Below are 17,174 nucleotides of genomic sequence, written 5' to 3'. Positions count from 1 at the left end.
TCCTTCAAGGCAAAGTCTGACATTCAATCCTAGTCTGGGTCGCTGGTTTACCATCAAAGCAAGAGTGGGACTTCCTCCGCATTTCCCATGAAATTGCTAAATGCTACTTCATTAAATAGGGGTTAGAGCAGTGTATTTTTGTTGTTCTTCAAAAACTAAGAACGAAACCAAAAGACTTCATGAAACAAGTAGTATACCCAGATTTATGCATGGGGTCAGGAAAAGAGAATAAAATGTCCTTTGTTCTGCAAATTATAAATAAGGAAAATGAGAAGGAATTTCTGAAACACTGTTATTGACATGGAATTTCAAGTCAGGCAGAGACTTCTGATCCAAGACAATTTGAGTTCAAATGTTTTACTCAAACCACCCTGTTCCCCACTGAAATCACCAAACAGAGACGATAGAAATGTCTGCATTAATGCTGGAAATGGGGAAGGGAATTATCCCCACCACTGAGACTCACGGGGTTGATGCAGTGGTTGCCATGCCAACAACATGAGGAGGGAAGAGGGCTGTGTACTTTGAATGTCCTCCTTTGACCTGGCCAAGAAGACCACTCTGGAAATAAATCATGTGACAAGCACAAAAGAAAAGACAGTAACTAATCCAGGTTTGCACTACTGCTTTCCCTCCTCTGCCTTCAAAGATGGGGCAGGAAATGTGCATTCTGACTGCCCGCAGCTGTGCAGAAAGCGCACAGTAGGTGTGACAGCCCAGCTCCTCTTGGAAGTGAGTGTCTGATTATTGTGGGGCTCAGCCAGCAGACCCTCTGGCTCTCATCCGAAGCTGTGTAAGCTGTGTACCCTGACTGAGCCTTTTACAATACAGGTGATGTGTTGGGCTTATCTGTTTGATCGCTTGTCTAATGCCTCAGTTTGTCAGGAGTGAGGGGGGCGTGCCACTCACTGGACCCTCACGAAACTTCCACAGTCAGTCCTTGCCAAGTTTATCTCCTGATATTGGTAAAGGCACCGGCTGCTGTTCGTCTAAAGCACTGTTCTCAACCCTGGCTGCATCTTAGAATCACGTGAGGGGCTTTAAAAAATTACCAAGCCCAGGCCTAACCCCAATCATTTCAATCAAAATGTAGGGCTGAGGGCCAGACATATTTTTTTTTAAGTTGTCCACAATTGAATGCACAGGAAGACCTGAGAACCTCTTATCTACACCATCTAAACTATCCTGCAACGTATCACCTCTCCTCTAGGTCCTCACAGAGCCTAATTCCCAAGACCAAGATATATGAGATGCAGTCATTTTCCCAATGCAACAGAAGCCCCTTTTCTTTTTATCTGATCATAAAACCCACCACATTTCTGCAGGCAAAGCTGCAATGGAATCGCCAAGACTGACAACTACAACAAGTGTGTGTAGGGAGGAGGGCCACAGAGGGAATGTTAGTGCAGAAAAGTCATGCTATTTCTGGGTCAACCTGCCTCGGACCTGGAAGGAAAATTGACGTGTATCATCCCAGGAGGGAAACGTCCTAATGGTTGACAGGCCTACCTGACAAAACACAACAGGGGTAATAAAAACTTATAGAAAATGCTGAATACAGTAGCCATTCTAAAGTGGGCCTTAATAGAAACCATAGAAAGTTGTCACAGAGAAAAACACAAGTGCCCACACACTAATGTCCAAAGACACGTACCCTGGCCCCACTCTGAGCCTCTCCCACGTGCCACTTTAATCCCTGAATGCCCCTCCAGCCCCGCCTGATTTTCCAAGTTCCTGCAAAATATGCCAGACGCTGACATTTGAAGAGCCAACTGAGAAGTAAGACTAAAGGTGAGACATATGGAAACCAAAACATCACCTTAGTATTGGAGAAGGCAGCACAGATCTGCGGGCCAGAGGCTGCCTCACTCTGAGCCCTACAAGCAGACGGAGTACCCCCCCAGCCCCTGAAGGCCCCACAGCACCCTGGGTCTCACCCAGGACAGGGTCTTTACGCACACAGCATAGCCAGGAGGTCAGAACACGTCCTCTCTGCACAGGCCACATCCTATGAGGAAGAGAGGAAGGCACTGGTCGACACATACTCCTCTCTCTAAACTCATGGATCAGACTGTCACTTCTGCTCCAGGAGGAAGTTAGAGAAGTCTGAGTTAGCCTGTTTTACAAATAAACTTGACAGTGCATGGAAGGGTTTTCCATCCCCAAACTGGAAGGAGGCTGTGCCACGGCTGAGCCATGTGGAAAGGGAAGGCTCACTCTCAGGCCTGCTGACGTGGTCAGGCGCAAACATGCTGGGACCCCCTGGTCAGTCATGGGGCAGAGGACGCATTTGCAGGTGGAAGACTGCACTTCAAAATCAATTTCACATGCATAATAACCAAGGTCTTTTGCCAATATGGTGTGTCATATTTATTGGGCTAGTCACAGGTCAGCTAAAACACGACGAAGGGAAAAGACCAGATGCTATCAACCATGGGAAGATACTAAATATTTAGCATTTCTTCGTTTTGAATTTTGCAGCAGACAATTCATTGACATACCTGCAATAGGTGCGATTTATTTTTAGCAATAAGAAGCACATCCGTTAATTTAACCAACAGACTTTTAGGACAATAAGCAAAAAGGAAAACTATATTTTCACGTAGCTACGACAAGAAAATCATTTGTACAAATTAACTTGATATAAAATACATTAAAAAGGGAACACAACATACAAAAGTCATGAAGTTGGTCCAAGAGCAAGGATGTCACATACCACCGCACGGAGAGAACACTGGTGTGAATTCATTTCAGTTACGCAAGTTTGTCCAGAGTGTGAGTTACACGTTTACTGAGGTAGAGGCACAATGACGTCAACGTAATTAATGGGGAAGAATCCGGACTCCCCGTGTAGCATTCCTTCATACCAGTTTTCATCTATCTGATTGGTTAATGTAATGACGTCCCCTTCTTTAAATCCTAGTTCTCCTTGGTTTTCTGGCTCAAAGTCATAGAGGCCACGGCAGCAGGGCTGGTCCAGGGGAACATTAAAACCTGTCCACGTCACATGGAGACAAAAAGCAGAAGTTAACATGACGCATTGTCCATGGAGAATCAGAAAGGTGGAGAGTTGGTGAGACCATGAACACGCCTCGGCTCCCTGGGGCTGGGCTGTGGCCTCTGCTCTCCTCGTCAATCCCAGCTGCCCATAGCCAGACGGTGATGCCCCCACTGGCCTCTGGGGCCCATGGCTTTTCCCATCAGTCCTCCCAGCCAGAGAATTCTGGCCGAGTACGTTTCTTTGCTACACAGCTCTGCCTGGAACCCAAGGGACATAAAGAATAACAAGGCCCCAACCCCTGCCCTCAGGGAACTTATAGTTTCTCTGTGGAGACCGGACAATACTCGTGAAACCATTTACTGGTAGTGAATCACTTATTGCTCAAAAGCTCAGAGTAGGAAGCAAAAAAGGCCTGGGTGGTGGGGGACATCTTCCCGGATCTGGTGACTAGGAGCTTGAATATTTACACTAAACTCACGTCTTGGAGTTATTGTACTAACCCAGAGTTCTCAGAATAACATTTTTTTTTAATAATTATTTTTTTATTTTGAAACTAAACCATGGTCATGGTAAAAAAAAAAAAAAAAAAAAAAAAAAAAAAGACATATATGCAAAATTGAGAAAATTCAGCTGTAACCCACTAACCCAGAGATAACCAAGGTTGAAGTAACATTTTGTCATAGAAGCTTCCAGATACCCTTATGAATATATTGGTGTATGTATTTACATATAATTTTCATAAAAGAATCTTAACTATATACTTTATAGTAAACTTCTTTCCAGATTACACTTAATTATTGACCAGTTGTCAACTATATTACTAGAACATAATTTCTTTAATCAATCTATTGTTGGGTATTTAAAATCCTTCCTTCCTCCTTCTTCCTTTTTTCATTACTTCCTTTTTTTTTCCTTTTGTTTTCTCCTGGCGCTCATAGAGAACTCTGAAAACTATCCTAATATATGTGTATTTACAAATGTGTACAATTAATTTCCTGAGGGTAAACGTCTAGAAGGGAACTTGCTATTCACAGAACATAAATTTTCCCAGGACTTTTAACATTTACTATCAACTTATTTTTCTTTCATTCTTTATCTTAAAAGTTTTAGGAGCCGCTATTATACTGTAAATATTAACCCTTTATCTGCCATTTTGATACAAGCATGTTTTCTTTATTTTGTTTCTTGGAGTGTGTCCTGGGAATGGGTCAGGCAAGCGACTTCTGTTTTGTTTTGGCACATACAGAAATTTTTTTTATTTTTTTTTTGGACATACAGAAATTTTAAACAGCATAAGCAGTCACGTTGATCAAAACTTTTCATAAGTTCATCTCAGTCTTTTCTTAATTTAATTTTTTCACATGAAATTTTTTCTTTTAACTCATGTGGATTGGCAAACAAAGGTTTGTTTTTAATAATGTGTTAGCAGTTATCTCCACACAGTTGATTAAAGAAACCATTCTTTCTCCACTGATTTCAAGCACTACTTTTATCTTTTTTATACATTTAATTATCCTGCACACTTGGATCTCTTTTAGGAATTTTCTATTTTGGTCCAGTGATCCATTTCAATAACTGTACTGTATCGTTTAAAATACTGTAGCTGTAAAATAAATGCTAACAACTACTAAAGCAAGTTCCTTATCATTACTCTTCTAGCCCAAAATTTCCTATTCTCATGAAATCATTCAACAAGGTAAACTTTAGTATCAGTACATCTAGTTTCCCCCCACAAAATCTCATTTCTATTTTAACTGGATCCTATTTTTCGAGTCACAAGATTAATTTCGTAAGAGTTTTTTAAGTGCATGGCCATTGCGTGCCTTGACGAAACCACACGTATTTACGGGCTATACTTTGTATCCTATGGCTAGACTGAGTTTGTTACTATTTAAAAATGTATTTAAAAATGAAATTATTACTATTTCCTCTTGATTCCTGGTCAGGTTTTGGTATCAGAGTACATTCGCTGTGTCAAATAAACTCTTTTCTATTTTCTAAAATAGTCAACCTTGAAGATTTGAAAAAGAAAAATTTGCCCCCCATGATCTAGGCCTATGGATTTCTGAACATATAGAATGCTTTCTAGGATAGGTTATGACAGTGACTTAGTATGTCTGGAAACCTGTGGTCACCCCACTCCAGCTCGCTATGGACCCCAAGGGGGACACGGGGCCTCAGTGGTTCCCAGGGTTCCGAACCACAGTGCAATCTTGGGAAGTATCGCTTCCCAAGAAACTGTTGACACCGGAATGGTATGTGGCACTCTTCCATGAACCTTCCTCCTTTTGAAGAGGAGGCAACAATTCCTCCACGAGGGGCTCCAGACCCCGGCCTGGAACCTGCCCTCTTGATGTCATCTCCTCCATGATCTATGACACTGCGCAGGGTTGCCAAGGCACTACAATACTGAGTGCAGGCCTAATTGTATACATTTTCCCTCCCATTTACTCTGTAAGCTACCTGCAGTGACTAAAATAAATACCACATGGCAAGCCTGCACTTATCCCAGCCACCGCCGACGTGTGCACAGGCGGGCATTCCCCCCACGCGCACACACGGAACAAATCAGGGGAAAGACACACCACTCGCTTCTCACTTCATTTATTCCGAGCAAGGGGCCACGGCCACACTACGTACTTGGACCGTCTAAGAGCTGGAAAGCGACCAGGACTCCTATCACACTCCATCAGCGAAGGAACCCGAAACACGGCATCTCTCGCGAGACTGCTGAGCGGTGAGACCCCCACCCTGTAGCATTCCCTGCCTCGGGGAAGGCTCAGCACCCAGCTCTCCAGCTGCCTCTGTGCTGCCCGGCACCCAGCAGTTCTCACCAGTACAGACACCGAGTAAATCCACACCCACCAGGGCTCCGGCTGGCTGTCCCGGGTACACAGGCAGCAGGACCCATATTCTGAAATATCATCCAATGCATTTGTCACACTGGGTCACTTTTGCATTTGTCACACTGGGGCCCTCAACTCAAGTAGCTGTGGCCTCCCTTACTTTAGGGAGAGGGTGAAACCTACACATGAGCAAAGCAATCAATGTTAAGCATTTTAGCTCCAAAGTAATACCATTTCAGTTGTGAAAGGTGGTGGGAGCCAAGGCTTTCTGCCTTTTGTGCCAGAGCCAGAGAGGCTTTTATGAGATGAGGGAGAGGGTGAGGGAGAAGGTGAGGGGGAAAGGGAGAGGGAGATCTCTTCTGGGTTCCAAGGACCCAGAGCCTGAAGAACTCAGAGCATAGAGATTTTATTACAGGCTGTGGAGAGGGAAGGGCTGTTTCCTGCCACCCAGAGGAGAGATGCAAGCTCTTGCTGGTGGTGGGCAAGGGGCCTGGAGCGGGAAGAAGGTGGGCTAGAAGGCTGAAATGGTCCCTGGGTTCCAGTGTCTGGGGCCCCACTTCCCACTGGATCTCTGGGAGAAGACAGGCTCCCAAGTGCTGTAGAGCAACATGGTGGGCTGAGCACGGTGGAGATTGTAAGTGGTATCAGCACCCGGGGCGGGGGTGGGGGGTGAGCGAGCCACCCTGGCTCCCCATGAACTAGAAACAAACCTTCTTGGGTCCCAGCAGGGAGAGGGGGCCGTTGGACCACAGATGGCCGGGGGTGGGCTCAGAATAAAGACATCCGGCACCTGAGGTGACAAGCCACCTCAGCTGTGGAAGCAGTTAGGACCCAGACAAGTCTCACCTGCCACCATGATACTCTATAAACTCCCCGTTGCATCTAGGCAACATCTTGGGGTAGAAAAGTGGGACGACAGAACCTTTGAGGAAAACCCAACAGCCCTGACAAGGAATTTCAACTGAACTGGGCTTAAATCCTGAATTGACAAAGTAATAAATGGACAGTCTACGCTTTCTATTGGAAGAGACTGAGTTACCTTGAAATGGCAAGATTACACTTTTTTCCACCATTAGAAGAAATGGAAAAAAGATTAGTTTTTCTTTTTTTCTTTTTGGCCAACTGTAGAAATGGAAAAAAGATTAAGTTGTTTCCGCCATTGGTCTAAATGGAGGCTCATATGCAAGTTCAGTTCAGTTAAAGACAAATACAGTTTCTGCCCACCTCAGTGACTGTGTGAACTTTCCCTTCAACAAAAGATGAGTCAATTGTCACCACGGACAGAGCCCCAAAGCCCAGGCAGAATCAGCTACATTCCCCAGTGGGACCTTTCTAACTGGGTTACATAGACCAAACACGTGCAAGGTGGCTGAACGCCTAACTTCCCATGATCAGAAGAAGCCAGCACCTCTGCCAAAATCTTCCCATAAAAAAAGATGGGTCCTCCCCAGTGGACCACCTCCGCCTCCATGCTCACTCGTGTTCAGTAGCTGGCACCTGAAACTTCTGTGACTAAGTGCCCACGAACGAGTCCCTGGCTGGCTGACGTGGACGTGTGTGCCGTACGTAGAGCAGATGGCTGAAATCCCAACCTCGTGCTGTCCAGTGAGAAGTCTGCGTCCTTGCCTGGCCGAGGAGCTCATGTTTATTTTCTCTTACTCCTGAGACCTGGCTTCACGTAATATGAGAGCAGAGGTGGGGAAAACACCTTGTGAAAGCATCGACACAAAGATGATTTTAACAGAGAAAAGGGAGTTTCCCTGTTAAATATTTATTATTTGAGCTCTGTTGCACACCATTAGGAAAAAAAGACGAAAGGGGACCCTAACACAAGAGGCCAGGTAGGAGAATCATGTTCTCCTCTTGGCAATAATATAGTCCAGTTTCTAACAATATTGGATCCCCGCTTATCTTCGCAGCAGGGAAATTCCTCAGAGTGCCCTTCCCCCATCTCACCTTTTGATCCCCTGTGTCCCTGATGCAAAGGGCCATTTACACACACAGAAATGCTGAGCACATTTTATTCCGGTAGCAGCAGCCCCACCATTCTGGAGCCCCCATCAGTTATGAGGATGAAATAATAACCCTTGGTTTTTAGTGTTTGCCACGTGTCAGGACAATATTCTAAGTGCCTCAGAGATCTGAGTGGATTTAATTCTCCGAGGAGCCCTCTGATGAGGTACCGTTATTTCCCCCAACTTGATGGGATGGAGACCACAGCACGCAGAGGCTCAAGCAATGAAGCAACAGTGACCCCATCGAGGTGGAGAGTCTGCGCTCTTGGTCACTGTCACATACCCACTCGGAAAATCCCTCTCTTCTGAATAACCCCCTCACAATTTCTGAGCCCACACCAGCCAAGGGGGTGGTCCGTCAGCCGGGCTTGCCCCAGGGAGCTCCCAGGCCCTAGAAAGTTCTCTGAGAGCGAGCGTTCTCCATCGAAATCCTTCCTGAGCCCCTGCCAGTGACGCTTGAGGGATATCATTCAGGTAACGCATTCTCAGTCCGGCTTTCCCCAGCTGGAGCGCCTGCCTCAAAGTGAGGGGCTCAAGGCTTCAATTGAAAAACAAACAACAAAAACCCAAACCAGAAAAATGGTGCCCACTCCAGGGGTGGATTAGACACCCGAGAGGAGATGGAGTCTGATGGGACTGGCACCTCTGCAGCCTACCCCTCTCATGTGCTCTCTCTTTTCCTCTCTCTCTCTCTCTGCCATGTGCCAGGATCTGGGAATCTGTTCTCAAGGGCTGTCTTTCTAGCCTGACTGGGAGGGAGATGGAAGTGGAAGGAGTCCGTGGGAGGGAGGCATCCTTCTCTCTGTCGCACTAAAAATCACAGCTCTCTGTTGTATTTGAATTTGAGTCGTTCTCAGACCACCAAAGGAGCCCCCTGCACTCCCTTACCTTGAAGCATTTGGTCAAAGCATCCCCACTGAAGTGCAAACCAGACCCCCACACACACACACCTACTTTTTTGAGGGACAGAGGGGTAGAGAGAGAAGTAACTCGCACAACTTCTATCAACAAGAGTCCCTACCAGGGTATAGGCATGGTGTCCCACGGAAGAAGCTACTGACCTGCGGAGGACTCTTGTCTTTTAGTAAATGCCCCCGATTGCTGTGCCTTTTGAGGGTGTGTTCCTGCTTTTTATAGTCTTTCTCTTGCCTCCCTTGTAGCCACTGCTCCTGCTGTCAGTGGGCCTTCCTGAAGAGTCCCTCAGGCCTCTCTAATCTGCTGTCTCCAGTCTGCTGTAGGCTGGGAAATCAGATAACCGATTATGTAACATTGATGGTAGCTGTCTTGCGGACTCTTACTCAGTTGCAAGTACCATGCGCGCTCAGCACCTCTAATTTACAGGAGCTGATTTCCTCCTTAGGAGAACCCTGCGTGGTTGGAGGACAATCCCCATTCTGTTGGTGATGAATTCGATAGCCAGATCCAGGAATAGCACCAGGGTTTGGGCCTCCCTCTGACTCCAAAGCCCCCTTAACAGGAAGGACCGGAGGTGACACCCGTCTTGGCTGCGTGGGCTCATTTTCTGCTCACTTCCTGGTCTGTCATCCAGAAGTTCAGAAGTCTTTCCTTATTGCTGATGCCACCTATGGGGCCACTAGGGAGCAGAGAGGAAGGTGCCAGGAACAGCAATGGGACCCAATGTCACCATGAGGTTTGACTGTCCCCTGCACCATCTGACTAGAGAGTTCGTCTCTTAACACGTTGGGGAAAAAAAAAAAAAAAAAAGCAACTGGGACTTTCAAGTTTACTTCTGGTTCACGTTCATTCTTCATTACTTACTGAGGGAATACTCTGGGCCAAAGCTCCGCTGATTATATACCCTGTCTTTTGAATTAGAACAAGCAAATCCCGTTCAAGTATCCTTCAAAAGTCACTTCTTTTTTCCAATTTAAAATCTCAAACTCTTGTAGCAAAAATTTTTTTTGAAACTAACACATTCCCTTCAGATGACCCAGACAAAGGATCGGTGCATAATTCTGATAAACACCACAAATACCATTTTGGTCAAGATCTCTACAATAATATTTTTGTAAAATAAGATTTTTGATCCTTGGGTTCTAGCTCTGCATTAGGTCACCTCTGGGTCATGATTTCCTTCTCAGCAAAATGTAAGTATTAATCTATGGCCAATGCATGCCGTGGATTGAAGGTCTGTGTCGCCGGAAGTCATGTGTTGAAGCCCTGATCCCCAATCAATGGTGTTTGGAGGTTGAGCCTTTGAGATGCGTCCGGTCATGAGGGTACAGCCCTCACGTGTGGGACAGTGACACCATGTGAGGGCAAAGGAGTAGATAGCCACCTGCCAACCAGGTAGCAGGCCCTCACCAGACATTGAATCTACTAGCACCTTGATCTTGAACTCCGCAGCCTCCAGAACTGTAAGAAATAGAGGTTGGTTGTTTAAGCCACTTAGTCCACGGCCGTCTGTTATAGCAGCCCAAGCAGGCTGACACAGGTAAGTAGCAAACTACTCAGTTAAGTTTAGTAAAAGTCTATGAACTATCTTTATAGCGAAAGAACCCTCTATTTACCCATAGGCGTGATTTATTGAAATTACTTGTCAACTGAACTCAACTTTAACCTTATAATCAATCATGTTTAAAAATAAATGTATGTGATTTGTTTTAATCTTAATACCAATACTCCAGACCTTACACAGGCTATAGGAAGTTGGTTTAACTAGTAAAGTCTGTGCCCTCCACTTTCCAAAGCCTTGACTTACGTACAGTAAGTCCTCAGTTAATGTCATCGACAGGTGTTGCAACTTTAAGAGAAATGACGTATAAGGAAACCAATGTTATCATAGGCTCCTTTTATAAACAAGAGTTGAGGTCCTACAGCCTCTCATCGACGTTATAAAGAAGTGAGGTTGAACGAAAGGACATTATTCAAGGACCTGCCATACTGAGGTGACTTCTGCAGCTATGTCAGGAGCTGCGGCCCATTTATTTATCCCGGGAGGTGGCCCCTCTACCCTAGCCAGGTCCAGTGCTTGTGGGTTGCCTCTGCCATTCTGTGTTAAGGGAAAGGAGGAAGACAAATGACAGCCTTAATCAGAGGTGGCTTCCTGGCCACTGCCATAGGGCTCAGCTTGCAGAGGGTGTTTTGTTTGGCTGGCTCCTTGCTTTGTACAGTGTGGCTTAGTTGCCAATATTTAAAAATCAGGAGAATGCACCTAAATAGATGGTTTCTGGCTTCGGGTGAAAAAAATCCGAAAGGCTGGCTTCCCTGGACCCACATTCTCGGTAAGCAGCAGCTGCGTTGACAACGGTTGCCCACTTGGGATAGGGCAGCGTTCTCTAGTTGGCTACAGACCCACCTCTCCCTGGCACACTCCTGCCTTGGAGTCTGATGTGTCAGCCATTTGTCACTGGCCTTGCACTGTTTTCTTACACTTTCCTATGTTTCTCGTTCCCAAAATCTGGCAGTAGGGTTTGCACCTGAGGCCACATCCACTGGACAACCCCAATGGATGTCACTAAGAAGGTCCTCTGCAGTTGGGTACATAGCTTCCCTGTGTGTAAACCCTGGAAACAACAGACTTCTGTGCTTTTTTTTAAAAAAAACAAAAACTTAATTATATATGTAATAGTACTTAATAGTTAGGTGACAATATTTTAAATTTTAGCTTAAAGACCAAACATATTACTATCGTAGGATACATAGTAAGATATTTAAATATGCATTTGAGAGAATATGATCATATCACCATTTCAGCCAAGTAGTATTAAAATGCCCACAACTAAGTAAGAAGTTACGTCTTACAGGCTTTTCGAAAACTCTCTTGACAGACTACTTAGAAAGAGCCCAGGAAACCATTCCTTGCAGTGAGAAAACTGGTCGCTCTAAAGCGTCCTTCAGATTGAAAAACAAGAAAAAGTTCTAGTCCCCTTTTCCCACATCAATAGCTACCAATAAACAATAATAATCACAGTTCACGTTATTTTTTTGAGTATTTTTTAAATATACAAAATAGAAAATGTGCAACCCATGCACTTTTCAAATTTCTAAGAATGCTAAGTACTTATAAATAATAAATATTGCAGCCACAGAATTTAGAGCTGGAAAAGAACCCTGAAACGTAGTCCAATCACTTCATTTACAGACATGTTCCAATCAGTCCAGAGACATCAAGAAATTTACTCAAAGTCACACAGCGAGTAAGTGCCAGCATTTGAACTACTATATTGAGGGACTCCTGTTTCCTTGTCTGTATTTCTCTTTTGTCAATAACTCTGACTCTGAACCAGCACTGATAATATACAGAAATGCATTGGGAGGAGGAGGGCAGCAGGGAAAACAAAAAACACCACCACCAAAAAGAGGAAAAAAGGAGTGGGAAGGAAAGAAGAGAAAAGAAATAACCCCCGACTGAGCAATCACCATTGCCACTGCTCTCTGAAATTTTAATTTCCTCTTTGGAAATGTAGATTTAAAAAAAATGCATATAGGGGGCCGGCCGGTGGCTCAGGCGGTTAGAGCTCCATGCTCCTAACTCCGAAGGCTGCCGGTTCGATTCCCACATGGGCCAGTGGGCTCTCAACCACAAGGTTGCCAGTTCAATTCCTCGAGTCCCGCAAGGGATGGTGGGCTCTGCCCCCTGCAACTAAGATTGAACATGGCACCTTGAGCTGAGCTGCCTCCCAGATGGCTCAGTTGTTGGTTGGAGCACGGGCTCTCAACCACAAGGTTGCCAGTTCAATTCCTCGAGTCCCGCAAGGGATGGTGGGCTCTGCCCCCTGCAACTAAGCTTGAACACGGCACCTTGAGCTGAGCTGCCGCTGAGCTCCCGGATGGTTCAGTTGGTTGGAGCCTGTCCTCTCAACCACAAGGTTGCCGGTTCGACTCCCGCAAGGGATGGTGGGCTGTGCCCCCTGCAACTAGCAACGGCAACTGGACTTGGAGCTGAGCTGCGCCCTCCACAACTAAGACTGCAAGAACAACAACTTGAAGCTGAACAGAACCCTCCACAACTAAGACTGAAAGGACAACAATTTGACCATTGTTCCCCAATAAAATCCTGTTCCCCTTCCCCAATAAAATCTTTAAAAAAAAAAAAAAAAAAAAAATGCATATATGCCTATCTGCAAAGTTCTTGTCTTTTCTAATTTTCAAACTTCACACTTTACTTTTAAATACTTTTTATTTTCTAATGTAATCCTAGAGATTTTGCTCCAATGAGGGGAATGACTTAGGCTCTCGACATTATTTCCAATACTTCTAGCCCCTTAGAAGTATCAAGAAATTTATAAAAGTCTCTTTTATACATAAAGGGAGCTAGAATGTCTTAATATAGCCATTTGAGAGATTTATTTTGCCTCGCTCTGCAACGCCTCTGCAACGGGCCTGTAGCAGACATTTGGAACCCACATTTGTTCGCTAACCTCAGCCTCTCACATTTTTAAAGTGGATCCCAGTTTGGAGCCTATTAACCCTTAGTTGTGATTATATAAAGTGGTACCCTCTTTAAGAACGTCAGTGGAAAAAAAAAGACCTTCATAAATAAATGAGCTGATAAAAAACTTGAAATATACTCTGTCCTCCAGTCTTTAAATTTCTAATTCACTAAGGGACAAGTTGGGGCCTGATAAAAACGGCCCTGGGTAGGGAAAACACTTGAGCAGAGATCACCCGTTCCTACATGATTTCCTTCAAAACCAACGGTTTTGGGGGAACTACCTAGGCACACATTTCAGCGCAAGGACGTTTCTTGGCCTCCTTTTCTTTTTGGGGGACGCAGGGACAACATGCACTGATGAAGTGTCATGACCCCAAACTCACAGGCTTGGACGGGTGGTGGTTCCTGCTAGCCAGAGCCTACACTTGGATTTTGTCTGCAATCCATCATTTCAAGATGTGATTTCCACTCCCTGCCCCCCTTCTCCATTTTTGGCTCATTCTGTTTGTTCTCTTAAGTACCTAGAAATGATATTATCAAAGATTCCATCTCAGTCTCACAATGGATTCTGCCTAATTGACCTACGTCCTTTCATCTCCCCGCTTTTTTTTTTCTTTAGAAAGAAGAAATGGTGAAGAAAACGTTCTTGGAATTCATTTCTGGCAAAGCCCTGTGAGCTTTGCTTTAAATTGTTAGTGAAATGCTTGACATTTTTCCTTCACTTTATAAACATTATGTGCAAATCATTCAGAATCCTAATGGAAAGTAATTTCCCATTAATGTAGGCTATAAAATGCCATTTTCTTCTGAAACCGTGCCTTAGAAACAAACAGTACAGGACCCCTTTACACTCACAAATTCCACCCACAAATCAAGGAAGCCTGATGCTGTGTTAGAGTGTTAAGAGTTGGGGACTAAAGCTACCTCCAAGGGCAATTTAGGGGAGGCAGCTGAGGACATTTCGGAGGCACAGGACCATCCGTGTCAGACAGTGGCCGAAAGTGGAGTTTGCAGCAGTGAGGCTCTAGTTACTGGACCCTGAGTTTCTTCAAAGCCATCTTTCACACATCTGTGATCTCTCGCTGACCATCACCCTTCCAACAACTGAATCTGCCTGGGGACTGCGCTACTGGCCAAGAAAGAGGGGACAAAGCACTGACACGCACAGTGCTGGAGGAAGCCAAAGCACTCACTGTCCTGTCAGGGTTTTCTCCTTCCAAGTCAGACGCGTACAACAGTCTCCCTTTGCGACCCCTTGCCAGCCATGGATTCCCTGTGGCCAAGAATCTTGGAAATAAATTCATTCCTGAGGCTCTTGACCACTGTATAGCACACCCCCACACCCCAGTATTCCTTCTGAATGATATACTATGAACTGCCAAGAAGGTCAAGTACCCAGCTCTGCTACTTACTGGCTCTCTGTGACCTTGAGAAAATCTCAACCCCTTGAATCTCCACTTACTCATCTGTTAACATGGGAATCATAATAGTACTGGAAATGTTTACGAACCATTTAGTACATTACCTGCCTCACAGTAAGGACTCAGTAAGTGTGACTGCTATATGATTACTTATTACAGTCATTTGATATTATCATTTCTTTGCACTATTGCTATGAGGATGAAATGAGTTGTGTATATAAAGCATCAAATAACAGTACCTGACATATTTTCGACACTCAAATGCAACGTCCTTATGCCCTTGAGTGATATTTTACTTAAAATACCCTGTCATTTTTATGGAGTACAGCCGCCAGTCTGAGGGGTCAAACTTAGTATTCCTGTGGCAGATGGAGACCCTTTCATCAAAGGAAGCAGATGAGAACACGGAGTGTTGGGTGCGTGACCTGACGTCCTGTTTCCAAGAACTCCCCTGATTTGGAAGCAGGCCGGAAGGCAGGGAAAGTGGGTAGGGATAGGGCCCTGGGGTGCTGGGGTCGCTGTTTCTGCTTCATTCAGATAGAAGATACTGAGGGAGACGGAGGCTGGGCTTGGACTCATTTTCAAAGTTTTGAGTTAGTTTGCTGACATCCAGCTTCTTTCTAAACCAAAATTTTGAAGTGGCTTACAATAATATTCAGAATAAAGTTTTCCCAGGCCAGAAATAGGAAAGCCATAAAAACTAGGGAAACAATGTATTGTCATCCAAATAAAAATTTTTGAGAGAAAGAGTGGGTCACTATTAGAAACTGTACAAAATGGGGCTGTCCCAAGCAAACTAGGGTGCAGGTCACCCTCGTCCAAGGGGAAGGGGGACACAGACGCCAGCTGCTGTCATCTGCACGGCTGCTGTACCTAAACCTCACATGTGACATGGAGCTTCCTGGGGGCCAGGGGACTAGAATCGGGTCCACCATTTCTTTAAAGAAAGAAGTATACTTGTTCTTTGAGAGCTATCAATTTCCCTGTTATTAAATACATTTTTTGTTCACTCAAATATTGTTATTGAAATACAACTTAAAGAATAGCATGAAAAGAAGAAAAATACTGCCCATAAAGCCTACCGCTTAGCCTGCAGTACATACAGCTAGATTCACAGAGGTGTAATCATAGGATGGTTACAACTTTGCATCTTTCTTCTCTACTTAATATCAGACTATAAACACTGCTGTGTTTCTACATAATTTCCATATTAATAACTTTAAGTAGCTGTATAACATTCCACCTGGTATAGCTTATCTACTTAACCATTACCTACGATTAACAAATATATATAAATAAATATTGGTCATAAGGTTGTTCCCACCTCTAATTTTTTGTTTCCCTAGATTGCTACAACAGATAGAAGATTACGCTTTTGCTGAAATTATTTCTTTACACTACATTTTCAGGAATGAAGCCTCGGAGAGTGTATAAACATTCTGATTCATTTTCACAGGTGCTGCTAAGCGGATTTCCCAATGAGTGAACCCAGAGGTGGGTCAACTGTGGTTTATGGATCCCAGCCATGCCCACTCATGTCCGAACTGCCTGTGGCTGCTTTTCCACTGAAACAACAGAGCAGAGCAGCTGCAAGAGCCCACAGAGCCCACAGAGCTTAAAGCATTCGATATTCAGCCCTCTGCAGAAAAAGCGTGCCCTAACGTAGGAATGTCCCTGGTACCACATTCTAACAGAAATGAACCGTGTGGGAATCTAGACAGGTCAGAGGGTGACAGGGCAGACATTTTATTCCACAACAAGTTTGGAGTAGGTATGGTAGAAACTGCAAACTGGCCATCCAATGCCCACCCCACCCTTCCTTTCTTCCATAGTAACCGATCGGTAGGATGTGACTCCCCAGCTCCCTGTGACCCCAGCCGGTGCAGCCTGATGAAGTCATGACTGAGCTTTTCCAGCAGGATGGAAGCAGAAGTGACCTGAGCCACTTTAGGCTCATTTCCTTAAGAGGGTATCTCTGGGCCTGAACTTCCATTCTTAATTTCTGTCTCTTTGAACCATTGTTTTCTCACGTCTCTGTGGAACAGTAGCTACCACTTCCCTAAGGGATGCAGAAACTGGTTCCAGAAGTGGGGTGTTGTCAAAGTGCAACCTAAAATTAGAGGGACTGACTCCATGGCCAGCCATGAAGAAGAAACAGAAAAAACGGGCGTAAAAGACTGGCGACTCTTGTTAGGGCACGGCAAACCATTTGGTAAAACTTTTGCCAGTGATGCCTTTGAAAGCAAACCACATACCAGTAAACTCTAAAGAAAAGCTGGATAAACAGAATGTTAGTGTGCGTTAGCTCGTCCTGGGTGCATCCAGCAACTCATTACCAAAAAGATGAGAACGGCCCAGTTTCAAGCAAAAATAAAAGAGAGAAAAATCAGAGGTTGGGTCTCAGCACGTTAGAACAGCTAACGGCTTCTATGTCCCCAAAGATAAGTAGGCTGTTACTCCAAGTCTTGCTCAGAGACCACTCCAAAGCAAACA

General features: G+C 44.8%; 1 protein-coding gene across 3 annotated transcripts in view; it reads right to left on the bottom strand.

Annotated features, from left to right (window-relative positions):
- Positions 1–2,344: 2,344 nt before the first annotated feature.
- The window catches only part of SH3GL3 (SH3 domain containing GRB2 like 3, endophilin A3), a 61,899-nt gene continuing 47,069 nt past the window's right edge, over positions 2,345–17,174 (bottom strand). For 2 of the 3 annotated variants that reach the window (XM_019743532.3, XM_019743533.3), the window contains one exon: positions 2,345–2,994. In XM_019743532.3, the coding sequence (XP_019599091.1) occupies positions 2,789–2,994 (206 nt within the window). In that variant the 3' untranslated portion in view covers positions 2,345–2,788. Of the gene's footprint in view, positions 2,995–8,928; positions 9,102–17,174 lie in introns of those variants that run through there. The other variant, XM_074317512.2, reaches the window with a different exon arrangement.

Source organism: Rhinolophus sinicus, chromosome 13 (genome assembly GCF_057876585.1).
Source record: "Rhinolophus sinicus isolate RSI-liver-muscle chromosome 13, RSI-T2T, whole genome shotgun sequence".
In the NCBI taxonomy this organism is placed as follows: Eukaryota; Metazoa; Chordata; class Mammalia; order Chiroptera; family Rhinolophidae; genus Rhinolophus; species Rhinolophus sinicus.
Note: the sequence above shows the minus strand (reverse complement) of the source record. Positions and strands in the feature narration are given on the sequence as shown.